Here is a 15,908-nt window from a genome sequence, read left to right as displayed (position 1 = left end):
ACTCAGAGTCTGAGTCTTTCTGAGTAAATATGTGAAGGGGGTCACCACTGTGTTAACGAGGAGTTTTCAGATAGTTCAACATTAAAAAGTAGAGCATAGAATTGAAAAGAATTTTATTTTCTTTGACACAGTATGTTTAAAAGATTCTCAGACCTGATTCTGTGATGGAAGTCACTGCAGGGGCTCAGGAAATCCTCTGAACAGCATCATCACTGCAACCACAGATTCAGGGTAAAACTCTTAAACCAGAAACACGGCCAGCTTCTCCGCCACTGAGGTTCTCTTAGAAATCAAGGATCCACACAACAGCATCTGTGACGTATGTAGGTGTGCGTCTAGTGCTCATGTAACTAACTTTTACACCTGTAAGGACACCGCTGATGTTGAACGATATATAGAGGTCTGGAGAAACAGATGTTGCCATCAGGACGACGTCGATGTCCGGGGAAAGTGCTGAGAATTTCTGTACCCATTCAGCATGACTGCAAAAAACAAAAAAAAAAAAATTGCTAAAGTGGACCAAGTGTGTCACCCAGGAAACATTCTAAACTTTAATAAAAAGACAAAGGAGAGCCCAGACTGCTGAGGTGGCTTTCGGTACTACAGCAGGCAGTCCCCTCAGTTCCCAGATTTAAGAAAAAAAAAAAAAAAAAAAAAAAAAAAAGAGCTGTTAGAAAAAAAAAAAAAAAAAAAAAAAAAAAAAAAAGGACAACATCAGCCTGTCCTGTTTAAAAGAAATGCATTTATTGCATTTCTTTTTTTTTTGCAATCACCCTGTACGTCTGTGCCAGCACATTTTTCATCATATTTTTCTATCATTTTCATTAAGCTGCTCTATGCTCTCTCATCCATCCTTATCTCATCCAAAGCAAACTGCAAAAAGCACTCTCTCTCTCTCCTTCATCAGCAGCAGCTTTATTCCTCAGTTGCTTTTTGCCTATTAAGCTAAGAGTTCCTAGCAGTCCTGTTTTCAGCATTGGCTTCATGAGTTGGTTTTTAAGGAATCTTGGTTTTCTTCTTCTTTTGTTTATTTTTCCAGGACTTCCATTTCTCTTAGTGTTGAATTTTTGTAAACAATGTATTTTGGATTATTAAGAGTTTCTGGACTGGCAGCACAGTTGTGGCATCTCATATGGTGATTTTCTCATTAATACAATTATATTCTGATTATAGGAAATTATCACAAGATAGGATATAAAAAACTGTTTGTTGTTCAAATAAATGACCCATCTTTACATTCTCTCTTAATATGTGTACTATGTGTCTTATTAGGCTTGGCAAGACATTAAAATTAACTAATCAAACATCAGTATTTACCAGCTATGTCACCAGTTACTCTCTCTCTCTTCAGGGTTTAATCCTAGCTCGACCTCTTCAGCAACCTCCTGTACCTCACTGGCTGGTGGAAGCAGCTCATTGGCTGCTTCTTCTGCTCTTTTATCCAGAGTCCCCTCTAGAGCCTCCTTCAGGGTGAGGCCTCCAGCTTCTGAGTCTCTTACCACACCTTCCTCTGCTGGCATGTTTGGATGATGCCTTTGCAGATGCTTGACCACCTGGAACTTCTGCTTGGCTCTGTATGAGCAGTGGCGACAGCTGAAAGGTTGCTGCTTGGTGTGAGACAGGTAGTGATGTCTGAGACCCGCCGGCCACCTGAAAGCCTTTTGACACAACCCGCACGTGTATGGCCGGTCGTCGCTGTGCTGGCGCTGGTGGGTCTTCAGTATGAAGCTAGTCTTGAAGGCTTTGCCGCACTTCTCGCAAACATAAGGGCGCACATCACAGTGCTGTGTGTCGCAGTGTGCGCGGAGGGCGTCTGCTCTGTTGGTGCGGTAGTCGCACTCATCACAGGCATACGGCTTCTCTCCTGCAGATGACAAACATTATTTAAAAATGTAACCAAAATCACTTTATAACTTAGACATCTTGTAACATTAAATTAGAAACTTTCACTTTATGTCTTTCTGCAGGAGACATTTGGTTTGTGTTTTCACCCCTGACCACTAGATAGAGCTATTTAACTGATTGTGTGTATATAGGAATTTCTAAAGCTTTCCAGTGGGCTGGACTGATTTTGGCACCCGGACCTTATGATTGACACTCCTAAATTAGACTGTCCAGTATGTAGTTTGGATACATCAGATAAGCATGTGGACTGTCAGTTTGTGTTTTGTGTTCAGTTTATAACCGTCATATCTGCCTGAGCTGTATGGTAAATAAATGTAACGTCTCATTTTCCAACAGCAGCTCTTCAGCTGCATTTTTAGGGGTGAAAACAGCCACCTCTGATACCTGTGTGCTTGGTCATGTGGTATTTCAGCTGAGTCGCCCATTTGCACTTGTAGCCACACTCTGGACAAAGGTACTTCTTCTCTTCTTGGTGAACTCTCATGTGAAGCTATAAAAATGTTAAAAATAAAATAAAAGGGACCTGTTATTGCTTTCATTGTGCTCCATTTCATGGAAAGACTCAAAATGAGCCTCAATAAGAAACTACACAACCAGAGACACTGTAAACGCTTCTGCCATCGTTCTTTGTTTTTAACTTTAACTTTTAACATGTTGGTCTCAGCAGTTTTGTTGTCGTCTTACAGATACCCGTTTAGTTTTTAGTGCGTTTTGTTCCCATTTACTGCTCTTGGTCCTGTTCTGTGCTATAAAGCAAATTTAACTCATCTGGCTTCTGTGAGACTAACATCAGAAATCAGGCTCAATAGTTACATGAAATGATAAACATTTCACTAACTCAAACTATACTAACCCGGATTTATGATTCTAGCTACAAATGATGCCATTTTCCAGGGAACTGACTGGTCAGTAAACCTGCTGATTTCCAATCTCAAACATAACCTGCTCCAGATCACGTTATTTCTGCAGCATAAGATGCCACGTTGATGTACGCTGGCATGAAATGAACATCTTCATAATATGAAAAAGCCAAGTTTAACTGTGAAGACACCTGGAGCCTACATCCTGCTTGAAAGTACACACCACTATTTATAAATTACATTTTTAATTCTTTTTTTTTTTCACCGAGCTTCAGTTCATGTTTTTATTATTCCTTCTTGTGTTTTTAGTTTCCTCGCCATTTCTCTGTTTCAACTTTAAGCTACTTTTGTGCTCCACTGCCTCGGTTTAACGTGCAGTGTAAGGTCTCTGTATTTGATATTTTAGTTAGTCCTGTTGTGGTTTTCTCTGATGTCTGTTGTGGTTTCTGTCCTCACCTAGCCTATCATTACTGGCTATTACTTCAATCCAATCCATCCCCAGCCTACATTCAGCTCCTTCCTCCCCCCAGTTTTTGCCCACTTGTGGGTTTGTTCACCCTCCTGTTTTCCAAGCTTGTGTCTTAGTCCAAGTTAACGCTTTAAGTTGTATTAACAAACTCTCCGGCCAGCTTTGCTTGTTTGACTTGTCTTTTTTAGTAATAAAGTTGCTTTGCATATTTAGCATCCTGCATCTGGGTCCTCTCTCAGACACAGCTGCTGGAACAAATGAGACTGCATTATCTAAAAGCAACGTGTCGACAGAAGTTTTTTCAGTGGACGTGGATACAGATGAACAGAACCAACTGTCTGGGATCTATGGAAGCTTGTTTGGTACCTTCAGCCTCGATGGATCGGTGCAGGTGTAGCTGCACTCCTCACAGCTGTAAGGCTTCTCCCCAGTGTGGATGCGAATGTGCCACGTGATCTTCTGCTTGTTCCGGGTCGAGTACTGGCAGTCGGTGCATTTGTACAAGCGCTTGGTTCCGTGCGAGCGGAGGTGCTGCTCCAGGACCAGCTGATGGTGACAAGCAAACTGGCAGGTGCTGCACCTCAGCGCCTTGTCCTCCGCAGGTCCCTCCTCATGTTCGCTCAAGAAGTGCTGAGCCAGCAGCTGCCTCGTTTTGGTAGCAAAGGGACACACGTGACACTGATGCGCCAGGTGAACTCTCTGATGAAGCTCGAGGCTTTCCTTAGTTTCAAATGACTCCTGACAGGTGTTGCATTTCACCTGGGGGTGCTTGCTCTGCTGGTGGGCCCTCAGTGTGATGTCGCTGCTGCAGGTGTAGTCACACTGCTTGCATGAGAAACGCACCTGGAGCTGGTGCACACGCTTGCAGTGGTTTCTCAAAGCGACATCTGAGCTAAACTGAGCATCACAGTGGGTGCAAACGTGCTGCAGCTCCCCCGTGTGGCATCTGCGGTTGTGGCGTCTCACGTCGTCAAGCGTGTAGCTGCTGAAGTCGCATAACGAGCAGAAGTGCGTGGGCAGTTTGTCGTGAATGCGTCTCTTGTGTTGGCGCAATTTGGTCACCGCCCCAAAGGTTTTGTCACACACGTCACAGCGGTGACGGCCGACACCTGTGTGGAGAGACTCGTGCTCTTCCAAGCGGTAGCGCCGCGTGGTGCTGAAGGGGCAGAAGCGGCAGCGGTGAGGTCGTGCACCTTTGTGTTTGAGTGCAATGTGCTGCGTCATGCAGCGCTGCTGTTTGCAGCTGAAAGTGCAGTGCTGGCAGTGCAAACGTTTGGGTTTGGCAGCACCGAACTTTTCCTTGCCATGAACACATAAACTGTGTCGGGTCAAAGAAAGTTTAGATTTGGCTACAAATGAACAGAGAGAGCACTGTACTTCACCAGGCCTCATGCAGCCTTTTCTTTCATGGCTGTCTAAAGCTCTCTTCTGACTGCACTTAAATGCACAGCTTGGACAGCCAAAAATTTGACGTTTCTTAGAAACTTTTACAAGGTCTTCGTCGAGTTTCTCCACCAGTTCTTCTCTTTCTTTGATTGACTCATTCCCACCTTCATCACCTGCTTCTAAATTGGTCTCATTCTCCCTTTTCCTGCAGGTCGAGAGGTGCCGTTTAATTGTTATGAGCCTGACGGATGAGAAGCTGCACAGCTTGCATCTGAATTTCCCACCCTTTTTACTATAAAGGGACTTTTGCTGTTTGTTACTGGAGATCAGTTTTTTCTGACTTTCGGTTTGCTGGTTTTCGGATGCACTGGATGTAGCGGCATCATCATTAACAAAGGTCTTAGAATGAGATGTACACTCAGGATCAGTGGAAATTTTATTTTGCTCTGTCTGATCTGAATTGGATCCCTCCTGATCTACAGTACGGCTCTCCTTTGGAGCAACACTTGTTTCTGAAATGCCTACAAATGTCCTCGTTTTCCGTGGCAGGGCTGGGCACTTCTTTTTAAGGTGGCCATCGAGGCCCCGCCTCTGTTTGAACTGCGCACCACAGGCCTGACATTTGTGGCCCTTCATCCTGCCGTGGCACAGAGCTTGGCAGTGGTGCCTCAAAGCGCTCTCTCTGCAGGTGACATAAGAGCATTTCTCACAGCGGTAAACTCCTTCAGCTGGCACCACGAGCATCTGCACCCGTCCCTCTAACACCATGGCTTCTGCTTGGTCCTTGTCATACTTTTTCATAGCATTCAGATGCACCTCAGACTGTAAGGACTGACTGTGCTCAGGTGGAAAAGTAGGACTGATTGTTTCACAGTTTCTGTCAGGTGTCTGACAATCTCTGGGCTCAACCAGTTCAGCTGTGTTATTTAGAGGCTCGTAGCTATCATGTATATCTTCATCATGTTCCTCTGATGAGAGGTCTGCTTTTACTTGTGACGCCTCGGGCCTGTTAGAATCTAAAGTAGGAGCCCTTGCAGAGTTTTCAGAGGGGGTTTGAAAGTCAGAGGTGGAGAGTGCAGTTAGAACGAGGGTACAGTATTCCTCAGGACTGCCGATGGGCGAAGGACTTTCTGTAATGGTCTCCTTAGAAACAACATCAAAAACTTCCTCAGGTTGTGAAGCAGGAGACGTTTCTCTGCTGCCATCGTGGTCAGGCAGGACTTGGTCTCTTTGACCTTCAGGAGCACCAGAAGGTGGAGGTCCTTCAGGCAGCTTGCGAGTAACTGAAGGCTTGTTGTAAAAATCCTGCATGAATTCAGCCGAGCTCCTCTCCTTCTCCTTTGCAGCGTAGTTGTCCAGCCACGCTTTGTCCCCGGGCACGTACCCATGTGTTTTCCTCTTGTGAAGGAAAAGGCTGATGCTGCTAAAGGAGGAGTAGAAGCAGAGGGCGCAACGAAACTCTTTCAGCTTTGTGTGTTTGCAGTTCTCGTGATTCTGAAGCGCCTGACGGTAGCAGGTGGTGTACATACAGTATTTGCACTTGAACACGGCGGACTGTCTGTCCTTTCCGGAGTGTTTGGCCAACATATGATTTCGAAGCTCATATTTGCGCTTGCAGGCGTAAGCGCAGATCTCACACATGAGTGATTTGGCTTGGTGCCGTAATTTGTGGCTGTTTAGCTGGTCCATGCGGTGACAGCGATATGGACACTGATCACAGGGATACCTAGGAGAGGAAACAGGAAGTATTGAATCTAGAACCAACAATGCTTCTTCCACCTCCACTGTTCCACACCTTAAAGACCCACAGCTGTGCATTCTGGTGTTGCGCTCTTAAGGAACTCAGCTTACACAACAGATCCAAAATTAAAATATAACAAAGATGTGTAAGAAACCTCTTGAGTGCGTACCTGAGGTCCCCTGCATGTTTCCTCATGTGGACGTTAAGGTAGTGCTTCCATTTGGTGACGTATCCACATTCGGCACACATGAAGTTCTTATCATCTGAGTGAGTGAGCATGTGTTTGGACAGGTAGGACTCATCTCGGCACTTGAACTCACACAGGCTGCACTTGTGGGGCCTCTCACCTTAAAGAGGAAAAACAAGTTTAAGAGTTATCGTGTCAAAAGGGAGAAATGCCCAGACTTTAAGGCAGGATTCACATGACCAAAACCATCCTCACCACTGTGCATGAGCATGTGCCGCTTCAAACCCCGTTTGTGCGAGGTCACGTAGCTGCACTGAGAGCAGCGGTGGATCTTCTCGTTGGCGTGCAGATGCCCGAGGTGCTGCTCAAACTCCACGGGGTTGAACGTGACAAAGGAGCAGAAGTCGCAGCTGAGCTTTTCAGGCCCTGCATGACCGAGCCGCTGGTGCTGGAGGAAGACTGTTTTATTGGAGCAAGAGAAATCGCACTCTGAGCAGTGATAGGCGAGGTGCGTCCGATAGTGATCCTCCATGTCCGTCTCGCTTTTAAAGAGGGCGCCGCAGGCGTGATGACGGCATTCCACTGCTTTGACTCCGTGAGCCTCGGCAGAGTGTCTAATGAGGTCTTTGTGATGAGAACTCTGGAAAGAACAACCGTCCTGGAAGCAGGCTAAGGGTTGGCTGTCAGACAGGATGTTATGTGACTTCATGTGAGCCTTCAATGCACTGCTCAGGCGAAACCTTCCCCCACAGGTCGGACAAATGTAGCTGTAACCGTTTTCGCCATCTCCGGCGTGCACGCTGATTAGATGGCGCCGGATTGAGCTCCTCTCCACGGCGGAATACTCACACAAGTGGCACCGGTGGATCTTTTCGCCGGCCTCTCTGAGCCTGTGAACACGCAGCTTGCTCTTGCTGGTGAAGTAACGCTTGCAGGTGGGACACTGGAGGCTCGGGTCGGGGAAATGCAAACGAAGGTGCTCCTGGAGGTGAGAGCGCATCTTGAAGCAGCGACGACACTTGGGGCAGGTGTGGGTGCGATAGATGTGCTCTGATCCCTCTGCAAGGTACTCTGTTAAATAGAAACAAATTGAAAATGTTAGTTTAAATATACATTTACAAGAATAATGGGTTGTCTTTGTTACAGTTTATATTTTACATTGTTTACTGGGTTTTTTTCCTTCTCTATCATTTTGATTAAAGAACAGATCTTTTGTCATGTTAAACAGTAATGAGAGATGTTTTTTTGTAATAAACCACGTGTGATGGGCACCAATCACTCACATCTGTCTAATAATGTGTAGGTCTCTTTTGTGGCATCAAAAGAGCGCCTAGCTTTCAGGGCATTGATGTGGGACTCCAGCAGGTGACTGTACTGCGACTTTGGCAACAACTTTGAGATTACAAAATAAGGCCTCTCTGGATTCGAATTGTTCCAGCACATATCAGGAGGGTCATTGAGAACAGGATTTAGGACTCTGGAGTTCAGGAAAGCCATGAGCTCTGCAGTTTTTTGTGATAAGACAAGGGTCACTGTCCTGCTTGGGGGGGTTGCCACCATCAAGATTTGGTCTACTTTGAAACTAGCTTCTGGTTTGCATTGAGGAGACCACGTCTACTTTTAAGAGTAGGCTTTGGACATTCCCTTCTGATTAACCTTTAAATTAAGGCTATACAGGGTGGACCTGAACCTTTCCTCAATTGCAACTAAATGTTTCAATCACATCTTCACTCCTGTGTTTGTGTACTACTATTGCATGTCATTAATGTTTGCCTACCCACCATAGTTTCGTTTGTTGTCCATCTACTGTACATTATTCTTGTCATTCTCCTCTTTCCCTTTTCAGTCTGCTGGAGGACTTTCCCTGTTACAGAGTCCCCCCCCCCCCACACACACTTTTGCCAAATATTGTCTTGTGAGGCATCATTGGCTTTTTCTAGGAAGAATTACAAATCTTTGAGGAAGTGCCATCACGTGACTTGGACTGTGGAGGGTGGAGCATTTCCTTCCTACTTGAATAAGCTTATAACATCCTAGCTTGACCAGTCAACCAGTTATGTGGAGAGAGAGGAACATTAGCACAATTAGGGTATAAACAGTGGTAACAGCACTTTAGGAGGTCATAGAGCAGGAAAGGATATTGAGCCAAAAGAAAACTGCAACTGAACAGCATCATTTTTATTATAGAGGCACAGGCCAGTATCAGGCAGAACCTGTCGTACAAGGACAGCAGGATGAAGGTCAACCTGGGTATACACTAATCTCAGAATAGATGATGATGTGGTCTCCCGGAGGGAAGAAATTCATAATGGTGGAACCAACAGTGGCAGGGGAGGGGTGTGAAGAAGCAGGCGAGATAACAAAGAACCAGCGACGTATAGACTCAGAGCTTTTTATTGTCATTCTGCAGTTTCTTGCTCTGCGAAACTGGGTAGCTGGACCACAAAGGTGCAAAAGTAAAGAAGAGAAAAAAATATACAACGAAGGAAAAAGAAAAAGTAGACAACAGTGTAGAAATGTTATTTGACAGATTTCTACCTTAATCAGACTGGAAAGTTGGAGTAAGGACCCTAATGAGAAAAGAACTGTCCAAAGTATGGGGGAAGTGACAGAAAGGGCTTCTTCCTGGTGCTGAAATAACAGGGAGGACACCCTTTTGGAGAAGGGCAAAGACCTGGCCACCACTGCCAAACTGCTGGCTGGAAAGTTTTGTGAAAAAGGTCCGAAAGACTGAAAGTTAGGTGTTACTTGATGACTTCTACATCTGGCTAAAGCTCCATCTAGTGAAAATGTCTGCAATGTTGTAGCTGATTACAGTGGTCACCATAATAATCCACCAAGCAGATAATAGGTGTTCTTACCTTTGGATGGCACTGATGTAGCATCTCCTGCTAAAGTCGTGTCTTTCATGCCACCTGGCCTCTCAGGTTGTTCCTCTGGCCCACAAGCTGGATTTTTTCTTTGTGACACGCTGACCTCAGACAAGCGGCTTTCCTTATAGCCCATCGGTGTTGGCTCCTGCTCATTTCCTAAGAAAAGGTGCATAAAGGACATGTAAAATCATCATTTCCATCTTACAGCTAAGGTTTGAAGGTATGAGAGTTCCACCTCCCTGCAGGGCCCACTTACCTTGTGCATTATTTGGCAGATGTTTGTGCTCCAAGAGGTGGCCACTCAGGGTTTTAGCATTTTCAGAGACAAACTGGCAGTGAAAGCAGCCAAAGGGCATGTGTCCTTTCCGATGGCTTTCCATCTCAGCCTGTGTGAGGAATGACGCTTTACAAGCCCGGTAGGTGCAGTGGACAAGAGTGAGGCCATGTGTAGACATTATGTGGGCTTGATACTCGTCACGGTCCGAGACACTGAAGTAGCAGCCTTTCTCAGAGCAGAAGAACGGGCCTGTCAGGTCTGGGTCACTGTGGCTGGTTTTAAAGTGATGTTTGAGAGCAGCTGGTTTGGAAAAGACCTCAGCACACCGAGAACACTTGAATCTGTCCAGCTGCACTTTACTGGATGAAGCGATTTGTCTTTGTGAACAGGGGTGAGAGGCAAACATGCTGCTGTCTGAAAAGCTCTGTCCACATTTTTCACAACGATAATCCATTGTCTCCATTGTGTCTAAAAAAATAAAAAGAGCAAAGGCTTAAAATTTCACAACAATTTAATATCATGTTAGGGTAAACATGCACAAGTTAAACATCAGACTCTATAACATTCCTGTCCTTTTCCGTCCTTTCTGACTGTATGCATCAGCTCATTAGTTTCACATCTGTGTTTAACGACCAGTCACTCCATGTGTGTATAAATAGTCCTGTTCGTTCTTGGTGTTGGGCTGTCTGTTCCTTGTCTTTCTCGCACTCTTGTGAATTCCTGTTTTGCTTTTAGTTTTGATTATTCAGAACTTTTTTCTTTTAAATCAAACATTAAGGGTTTGCTTTTTCTTTTGTTCCATTTCCGTCATCTCACTCCTGAACTATGATATGGGATATGAATTCCCAGCATGTGAAAACACAGTAGAACCTGCATCCTCCTCTGTCACACCAACCCTCTGCATGTCCTCCTCCACTACATCCATGAGTCTCGTCTGTGGTCTTCCTCTTTTCCTCCCGCCCAGCAGCTCAGTATTAGACTTTGATATATATTTTGTGCATGTAGATAAAAAAGTCTGGAATAAAGTGGTATCTTGATGGTACTGATATGATCATAGTTGCTGGAAATGCACTGATAACACCCGAACTTTTCAAGCTGGAAACCCACAGACTTCCAAATGTCCCCACTGTTTTATAAATCAAGCATATAACTTACCCTTTAATCAGGGATAATATATAGAGAGAATTAATGATATACAGATATTAATACAACTTTGATAGTACATAGTGGTCTTTCATACTGATGAAGTTATTGCACTAGTGCTAACTGTAATAAGACACATCACAGGTACACGGTTACATGCACAAAATTGCAGGTGCTTACAGTAGAAAATGAACTTCAGAGTCAGACCTACTGCCCGGGTTTCCACGGTCCTTTGGATCCAAAAAACAAAACATCAACAGCTGTGTTTAACCGCAAGGCTGCACCGTCTGCTTCATTGAATCCACTTTTACTGACTGCCTGTTATAGAAATCCTTAGCTGGCAGTGAGTTACTGCAGCTGAAGTTTTTATCGCTCTTAATAATATAAAGTGACTGAAACGCCAATAATAACCTCGCGTTTAATGCTAGCTGAGCTAACCCTCATTAGCTTCTTGAGACGCTCATCGCAAAGTCTTTGCGTCCCTGTTAGCTTTTCATCGCTGTTGCAGTTCAAGCCGTTTAAACTAAAATTCACAGAGTGCATTAACCACCGTTGCGTAGTTATTCTCTTAACAGGTTAGCAAAATTAGGTGAGCATAAAAATCGATTACTAAGGAGGGGGAACCATTGTTTGTGAGCGCCAGTGGAAAGTCGGAACGGTATCCATCAAACACAGGAAGTGTAGTAAAGGTCGCCGTGCAGAAGCATCATTGCACGCTTGGGGATTTTATGTGGCTGAATGAAGGTTTAAACACGAGAATGAATGAAATCACCAGTGGCAGCTGTGAGAGATGAAGTCAGAGGGGAAAAAAAACAACGCAACTGTCGTAATTTAGCCAGTCAGGTACCCTTAACTGCCCCTAAATTGTTTTATCTCCAGCCTACAAGCAGCTGTCAGGATACGAAGAAAGACCGATAACCTTTATTTAATGGACTACGCAGGTCTTCAGATGAGCTCCTTTTGCGGGGGTATCTAGAGTCTCACTGCAGCAGCCGTCACCATGCCCCTGTCGGATTTTCTGGACGGCCTGAAGGACAACCCGTACTTCGGAGCCGGCTTCGGACTGGTCGGGGTCGGGACAGCTCTGGCGCTTGCCAGGAAAGGGGCTCAGGTGGGGATGATCTTCTTCCGCAGGCACTACATGATCACTCTGGAGGTGCCCAGCAGGGACAAGAGCTACAACTGGCTGCTGAGCTGGATCACCAAGCACGCCAAACACACGCAGCACCTGAGCGTGGAGACTTCCTACCTGGCGCACGAGAGCGGACGGGTTCACACGCAGTTTGACTTTCACCCGAGCCCTGGCAACCACATCATCTGGTATATATAGCACATACCACTACACCTATAAGACCTGTGTTCTAATCTGATTGGCCACTTTCTCTGTGACACTGACTTCCGTTGTGGTCTGCAGGTATGGGAGGAAGTGGATCAGGGTGGAGCGAACCAGGGAGAAGCAGATGGTGGATCTGCACACTGGAACCCCCTGGGAGTCTGTCACTTTCACAGCTTTAGGCAGAGACAGACAGATCTTCTTTAATATCTTACAAGAAGGTAAGTTTAACAACACATAAAGTCAGGTGTGCAAATATTTAGATTTTCACCTGTATTGCAGATGTATTTTCAGAATTATCACATTGCATTTTGAGGCTCATCTACGTCCAGATGAACAGAATCAACATTTTGGGATTTAAGGCTCATCCCTCCAAATGTTTGCACCCAGTAACTTCTTGAAGTCTGGATGTTTCCTCCCTTAATTGCTTAATTTCAGTGCACAGTGTGTGGTGTACATGGGCTAAGTTGTGAAGTTTTGTCTAAAATACTTACAGACCTAACTGTACTTGACAAAATACTTGAGTGGGCTTTTAGTTGAGCTTTCATTCCTGTTTTGCAGCAAGAGAACTGGCGCTGAAGCAGGAGGAAGGCAGGACAGTGATGTACACGGCCATGGGTGCAGAGTGGCGGCCCTTCGGCTTTCCTCGGCGGCGCAGACCCCTCAGCTCTGTGGTGCTGGACGTGGGCGTTGCCGAAAGGATTGTAGATGACGTGAAGGACTTCATTGGAAATCCCAAATGGTACACAGATAGAGGTAAAATGTTACAGGACATTACATTAATTTTAATCATGATTACAATGTCTTGATCACTACAATTAAAGGAACACAACTGAGTTATTATGAAAATGTTACTCACAGGGTACTTTGCCCATTCTTGGTTGAAGTTGCTGACTTTCTGATTGCTTTATTGTTGAACATCACTTCCGTTAAAGGTTATGCCCTTTGGATTTTTGCTGAAGGTCTGGTCCGACTCCCTACCAGAGTCTGTTCGAGAGTAGGGAAGGTCTCTAGAAAAACCTAATAAGAAAAATGTTACCGAACGTTTTAATTTGTCTACTTTGTAGAAGAATTTCTAGGGTTTTTTGCGATTAATCCTCTACTGATGGTGGTTGTTCACCTGTGCAGGTATTCCCTACAGAAGAGGCTACCTGCTGTACGGCCCCCCCGGATGTGGAAAGAGCAGTTTTATGTGAGTATATCCTTTATTCTGGTTTATTTTTCTTGCTGCGTACTCGTCGTGTAACCTCACCAATGCCTGTGTAACTTGCTGTTTTTTCAGCACGGCGCTGGCTGGTGAGCTGGGCTACAGCATCTGTCTGATGAGTCTGAGTGACCGAACACTTTCAGACGACCGCCTGAATCACCTCCTTAGCGTGGCACCGCAGCAGAGCATCATTCTCCTGGAGGATGTCGATGCAGCCTTTGTCAGCAGAGACCTGCTTCCCACTGAGAGTGAGCAGCAGAACAGATCAAACAGATTTCTTTTTACATGTTTAAAACATCACAGATGTTCATCAGCTCCACTGTGTGGGTTTAAAACAGGCTGATATTCAGTACTGAAGCAACCTGTAAAGCTGTATTTGACCAGATTTGTTACATTCTGGTTTGAAGGTGAATTTTGAAGTCACTGAGCTGTGTTTTCTTCTGTTGCCTCTCAGACCCTCTGGCCTATCAGGGAATGGGACGACTGACCTTCAGCGGACTGCTGAACTCTCTTGACGGAGTCGCTTCATCGGAGGCCCGAATAGTTTTTATGACTACCAACTTCATAGACAGGTACTGTTGGAAACCAAGAGTGTTTAATGACATTGTACCAACATTTAAACTGATATATCTGCTTCTAACGTAAAAAGCTGTAGAAAAAAAACAATTGAAGCAGTGAAGAGACTGAAACAGAATTAGAAGAAAATAAAATACCCCAACAGCAGGTGGCGCTGCATACCAAGTGCTGGTTTTTATTAAAAAAAAAAAAGAAAGAAAGGGAGAAGTTGAGATATTACTGTGATACAGCAGCCTTCCTCAATAAAATAAGTGCAGTACAGGGATTGACATAACCAGTGTCTCAGGAAAAAAGGAGTAGTGCAGTGTGACATAGTATCAGAGTACACAGGTCTGATACGCATGTGCACAGTAGACCGTGTATCCATAGTGACAATTTACATACGTTAATAAACTATAACTGATCACATGATCAAATGTTAGATTGACTTTATCTTCAGATCTTAAATTAATCCGTGGACACCTACCTGTCCATCCCTGTCTGTGTGATCATCTTCATCACCTCATCTTCCTCACGTCTCTCTGCTTCCTTAATGAACATTAAAATCTTTTTGTCATGGCTACAAAAACTTGTTCTTTCACTTGTGAAACATAAGAAGTGTTTTCAGTGCCATTAACTGCCAGCGTTGTGTATGATATCTGCACACAGGTTAGACGCAGCGCTCATCCGACCTGGCCGGGTTGATCTGAAGCAGTACATCGGGCATTGCACCCACTGGCAGCTCACCCAGATGTTCCGACGATTTTACCCCGATGAACCAGCCTCTGAGGCAGAACACTTTGCCAAGCAGGCTTTAGCCACACACTCTGAAATCAGTGCTGCTCAGGTGCAAGGACACTTTCTGCTGCACAAAATGGACCCTGCAGGATCGATAGACAATGTTGCTCAAATAAAATGATGACAGGATTGGAAGGGATTTGGACGCTGATGCCTGAATAAAGAGAGATGGAAAAACATTTTCAGTTTAAGTTTATTAATGAGACAGGTCCATAAGAGAGTTGATTTTTGTGATTTATGCGACTGCTCAGATGTTTGAAATACACACACACAAAACCTCACATACATTAATTCCATATTATTAATTCCCAAAACATCGAAAACTTTGCTCTCACCTTGAAAGGTTGTCTTCCAAATGTATGACGCTATAGTTTTCGCATATAAATCAGCAGCAAGCCTTAAAATGAGGTGAAAAATAAGACACTGCCTATTTACACGATGTGATTTATTTGACAAAAACTGAACTAAAATGCAGAAGAAGCTTCTGAACAGCTAAGTGCACCCCATGATAGAACCACATTTAGCAGTGATAACATAATCATTTTCTATTTATCAGTCTCACATCCACTTTGTTTTACATTGTTGTTTTAGGCCATTGAGCATTCATTCATTCACAGCTCTTTTGAGGTCACACCACCACATGTCCATCACCACATGTGACAGAATACTTTGGTACAACGAGGACTGCAAGCTGCCCAAATCATCACCCCTTCACTACCTTGCTTTACTGTTGCTATAATGTGTTTAGTTATCTCCAAACATACTTCTATGCATGCTGATCAAACATCTGGTCGTATCAGAATCAGAATCTTTATTGTCATTGTCACAGGTACAACGAAATTAAAAATGTTCCCCGATTATTGCATCATCCCTAACAATATCAAAATATAAATAAAACAATAAAATTCTATAAATAAAATAAATAGAATACTTAAAGTGCTAATAAGAAATATCAGCAAACATTCACATACATTCCCACATACATGCTTCAGTCAGCGCACAGATTAATACAAGAGTAGTGTGATGGACATTTTTTTTGTAGCAGTATTCAGGCGTGTTATTGCAGTTGGATAAAAGCTGTGTAGGGTCTTATCGGTCCAAAGGACATTGTTCCACAAGTTCTGAGGTTTAGCCAGATGCAGCTTTTTGAACATGACCTGTGCTGCCCTGTTCT

At 44.4% G+C, this 15,908-nt stretch overlaps 2 protein-coding genes across 4 annotated transcripts; one reads left to right on the top strand and one right to left on the bottom strand.

The window, feature by feature from the left end:
• Nucleotides 1–96: 96 nt before the first annotated feature.
• znf142 (zinc finger protein 142) lies at nucleotides 97–11,388 on the bottom strand. 2 transcript variants are annotated; one of them, XR_010096461.1, is made up of 10 exons: nucleotides 11,022–11,388; nucleotides 9,678–10,166; nucleotides 9,410–9,577; nucleotides 6,804–7,619; nucleotides 6,531–6,708; nucleotides 3,601–6,346; nucleotides 2,290–2,395; nucleotides 1,318–1,864; nucleotides 356–482; nucleotides 97–212 (listed from the first exon to the last, which is right to left on the bottom strand). XR_010096461.1 is itself a non-coding variant. In XM_063496882.1 (9 exons), the coding sequence occupies exons 2-8, from the start codon at nucleotides 10,159–10,161 to the stop codon at nucleotides 1,326–1,328; spliced, it is 5,037 nt and encodes a 1,678-aa protein (XP_063352952.1). In that variant the 5' UTR covers nucleotides 10,162–10,166; nucleotides 11,022–11,388; the 3' UTR covers nucleotides 97–482; nucleotides 1,318–1,325. The 2 variants fall into 2 exon arrangements, 1 of the variants encoding a protein (XP_063352952.1); XM_063496882.1 differs by having other exon boundaries at nucleotides 97–482.
• Nucleotides 7,525–14,928, top strand: LOC134644143 (mitochondrial chaperone BCS1). Of its 2 annotated transcripts, none has more exons than XM_063496885.1 (8): nucleotides 7,525–7,614; nucleotides 11,783–12,161; nucleotides 12,256–12,395; nucleotides 12,736–12,930; nucleotides 13,303–13,366; nucleotides 13,457–13,629; nucleotides 13,836–13,953; nucleotides 14,606–14,928. In XM_063496885.1, the coding sequence occupies exons 2-8, from the start codon at nucleotides 11,842–11,844 to the stop codon at nucleotides 14,853–14,855; spliced, it is 1,260 nt and encodes a 419-aa protein (XP_063352955.1). In that variant the 5' UTR covers nucleotides 7,525–7,614; nucleotides 11,783–11,841; the 3' UTR covers nucleotides 14,856–14,928. The 2 variants fall into 2 exon arrangements, with proteins under 2 accessions (XP_063352955.1, XP_063352954.1); XM_063496884.1 differs by lacking the exon at nucleotides 7,525–7,614 and adding an exon at nucleotides 11,530–11,684.
• Nucleotides 14,929–15,908: the final 980 nt, after the last annotated feature.

The sequence above is a fragment of the Pelmatolapia mariae genome, linkage group LG16_19, assembly GCF_036321145.2.
Source record: "Pelmatolapia mariae isolate MD_Pm_ZW linkage group LG16_19, Pm_UMD_F_2, whole genome shotgun sequence".
NCBI classification, from domain to species: Eukaryota; Metazoa; Chordata; class Actinopteri; order Cichliformes; family Cichlidae; genus Pelmatolapia; species Pelmatolapia mariae.
The sequence above is the reverse complement of the archived record's forward strand: the minus strand, read 5'-3'. Positions and strand labels throughout refer to the sequence as shown.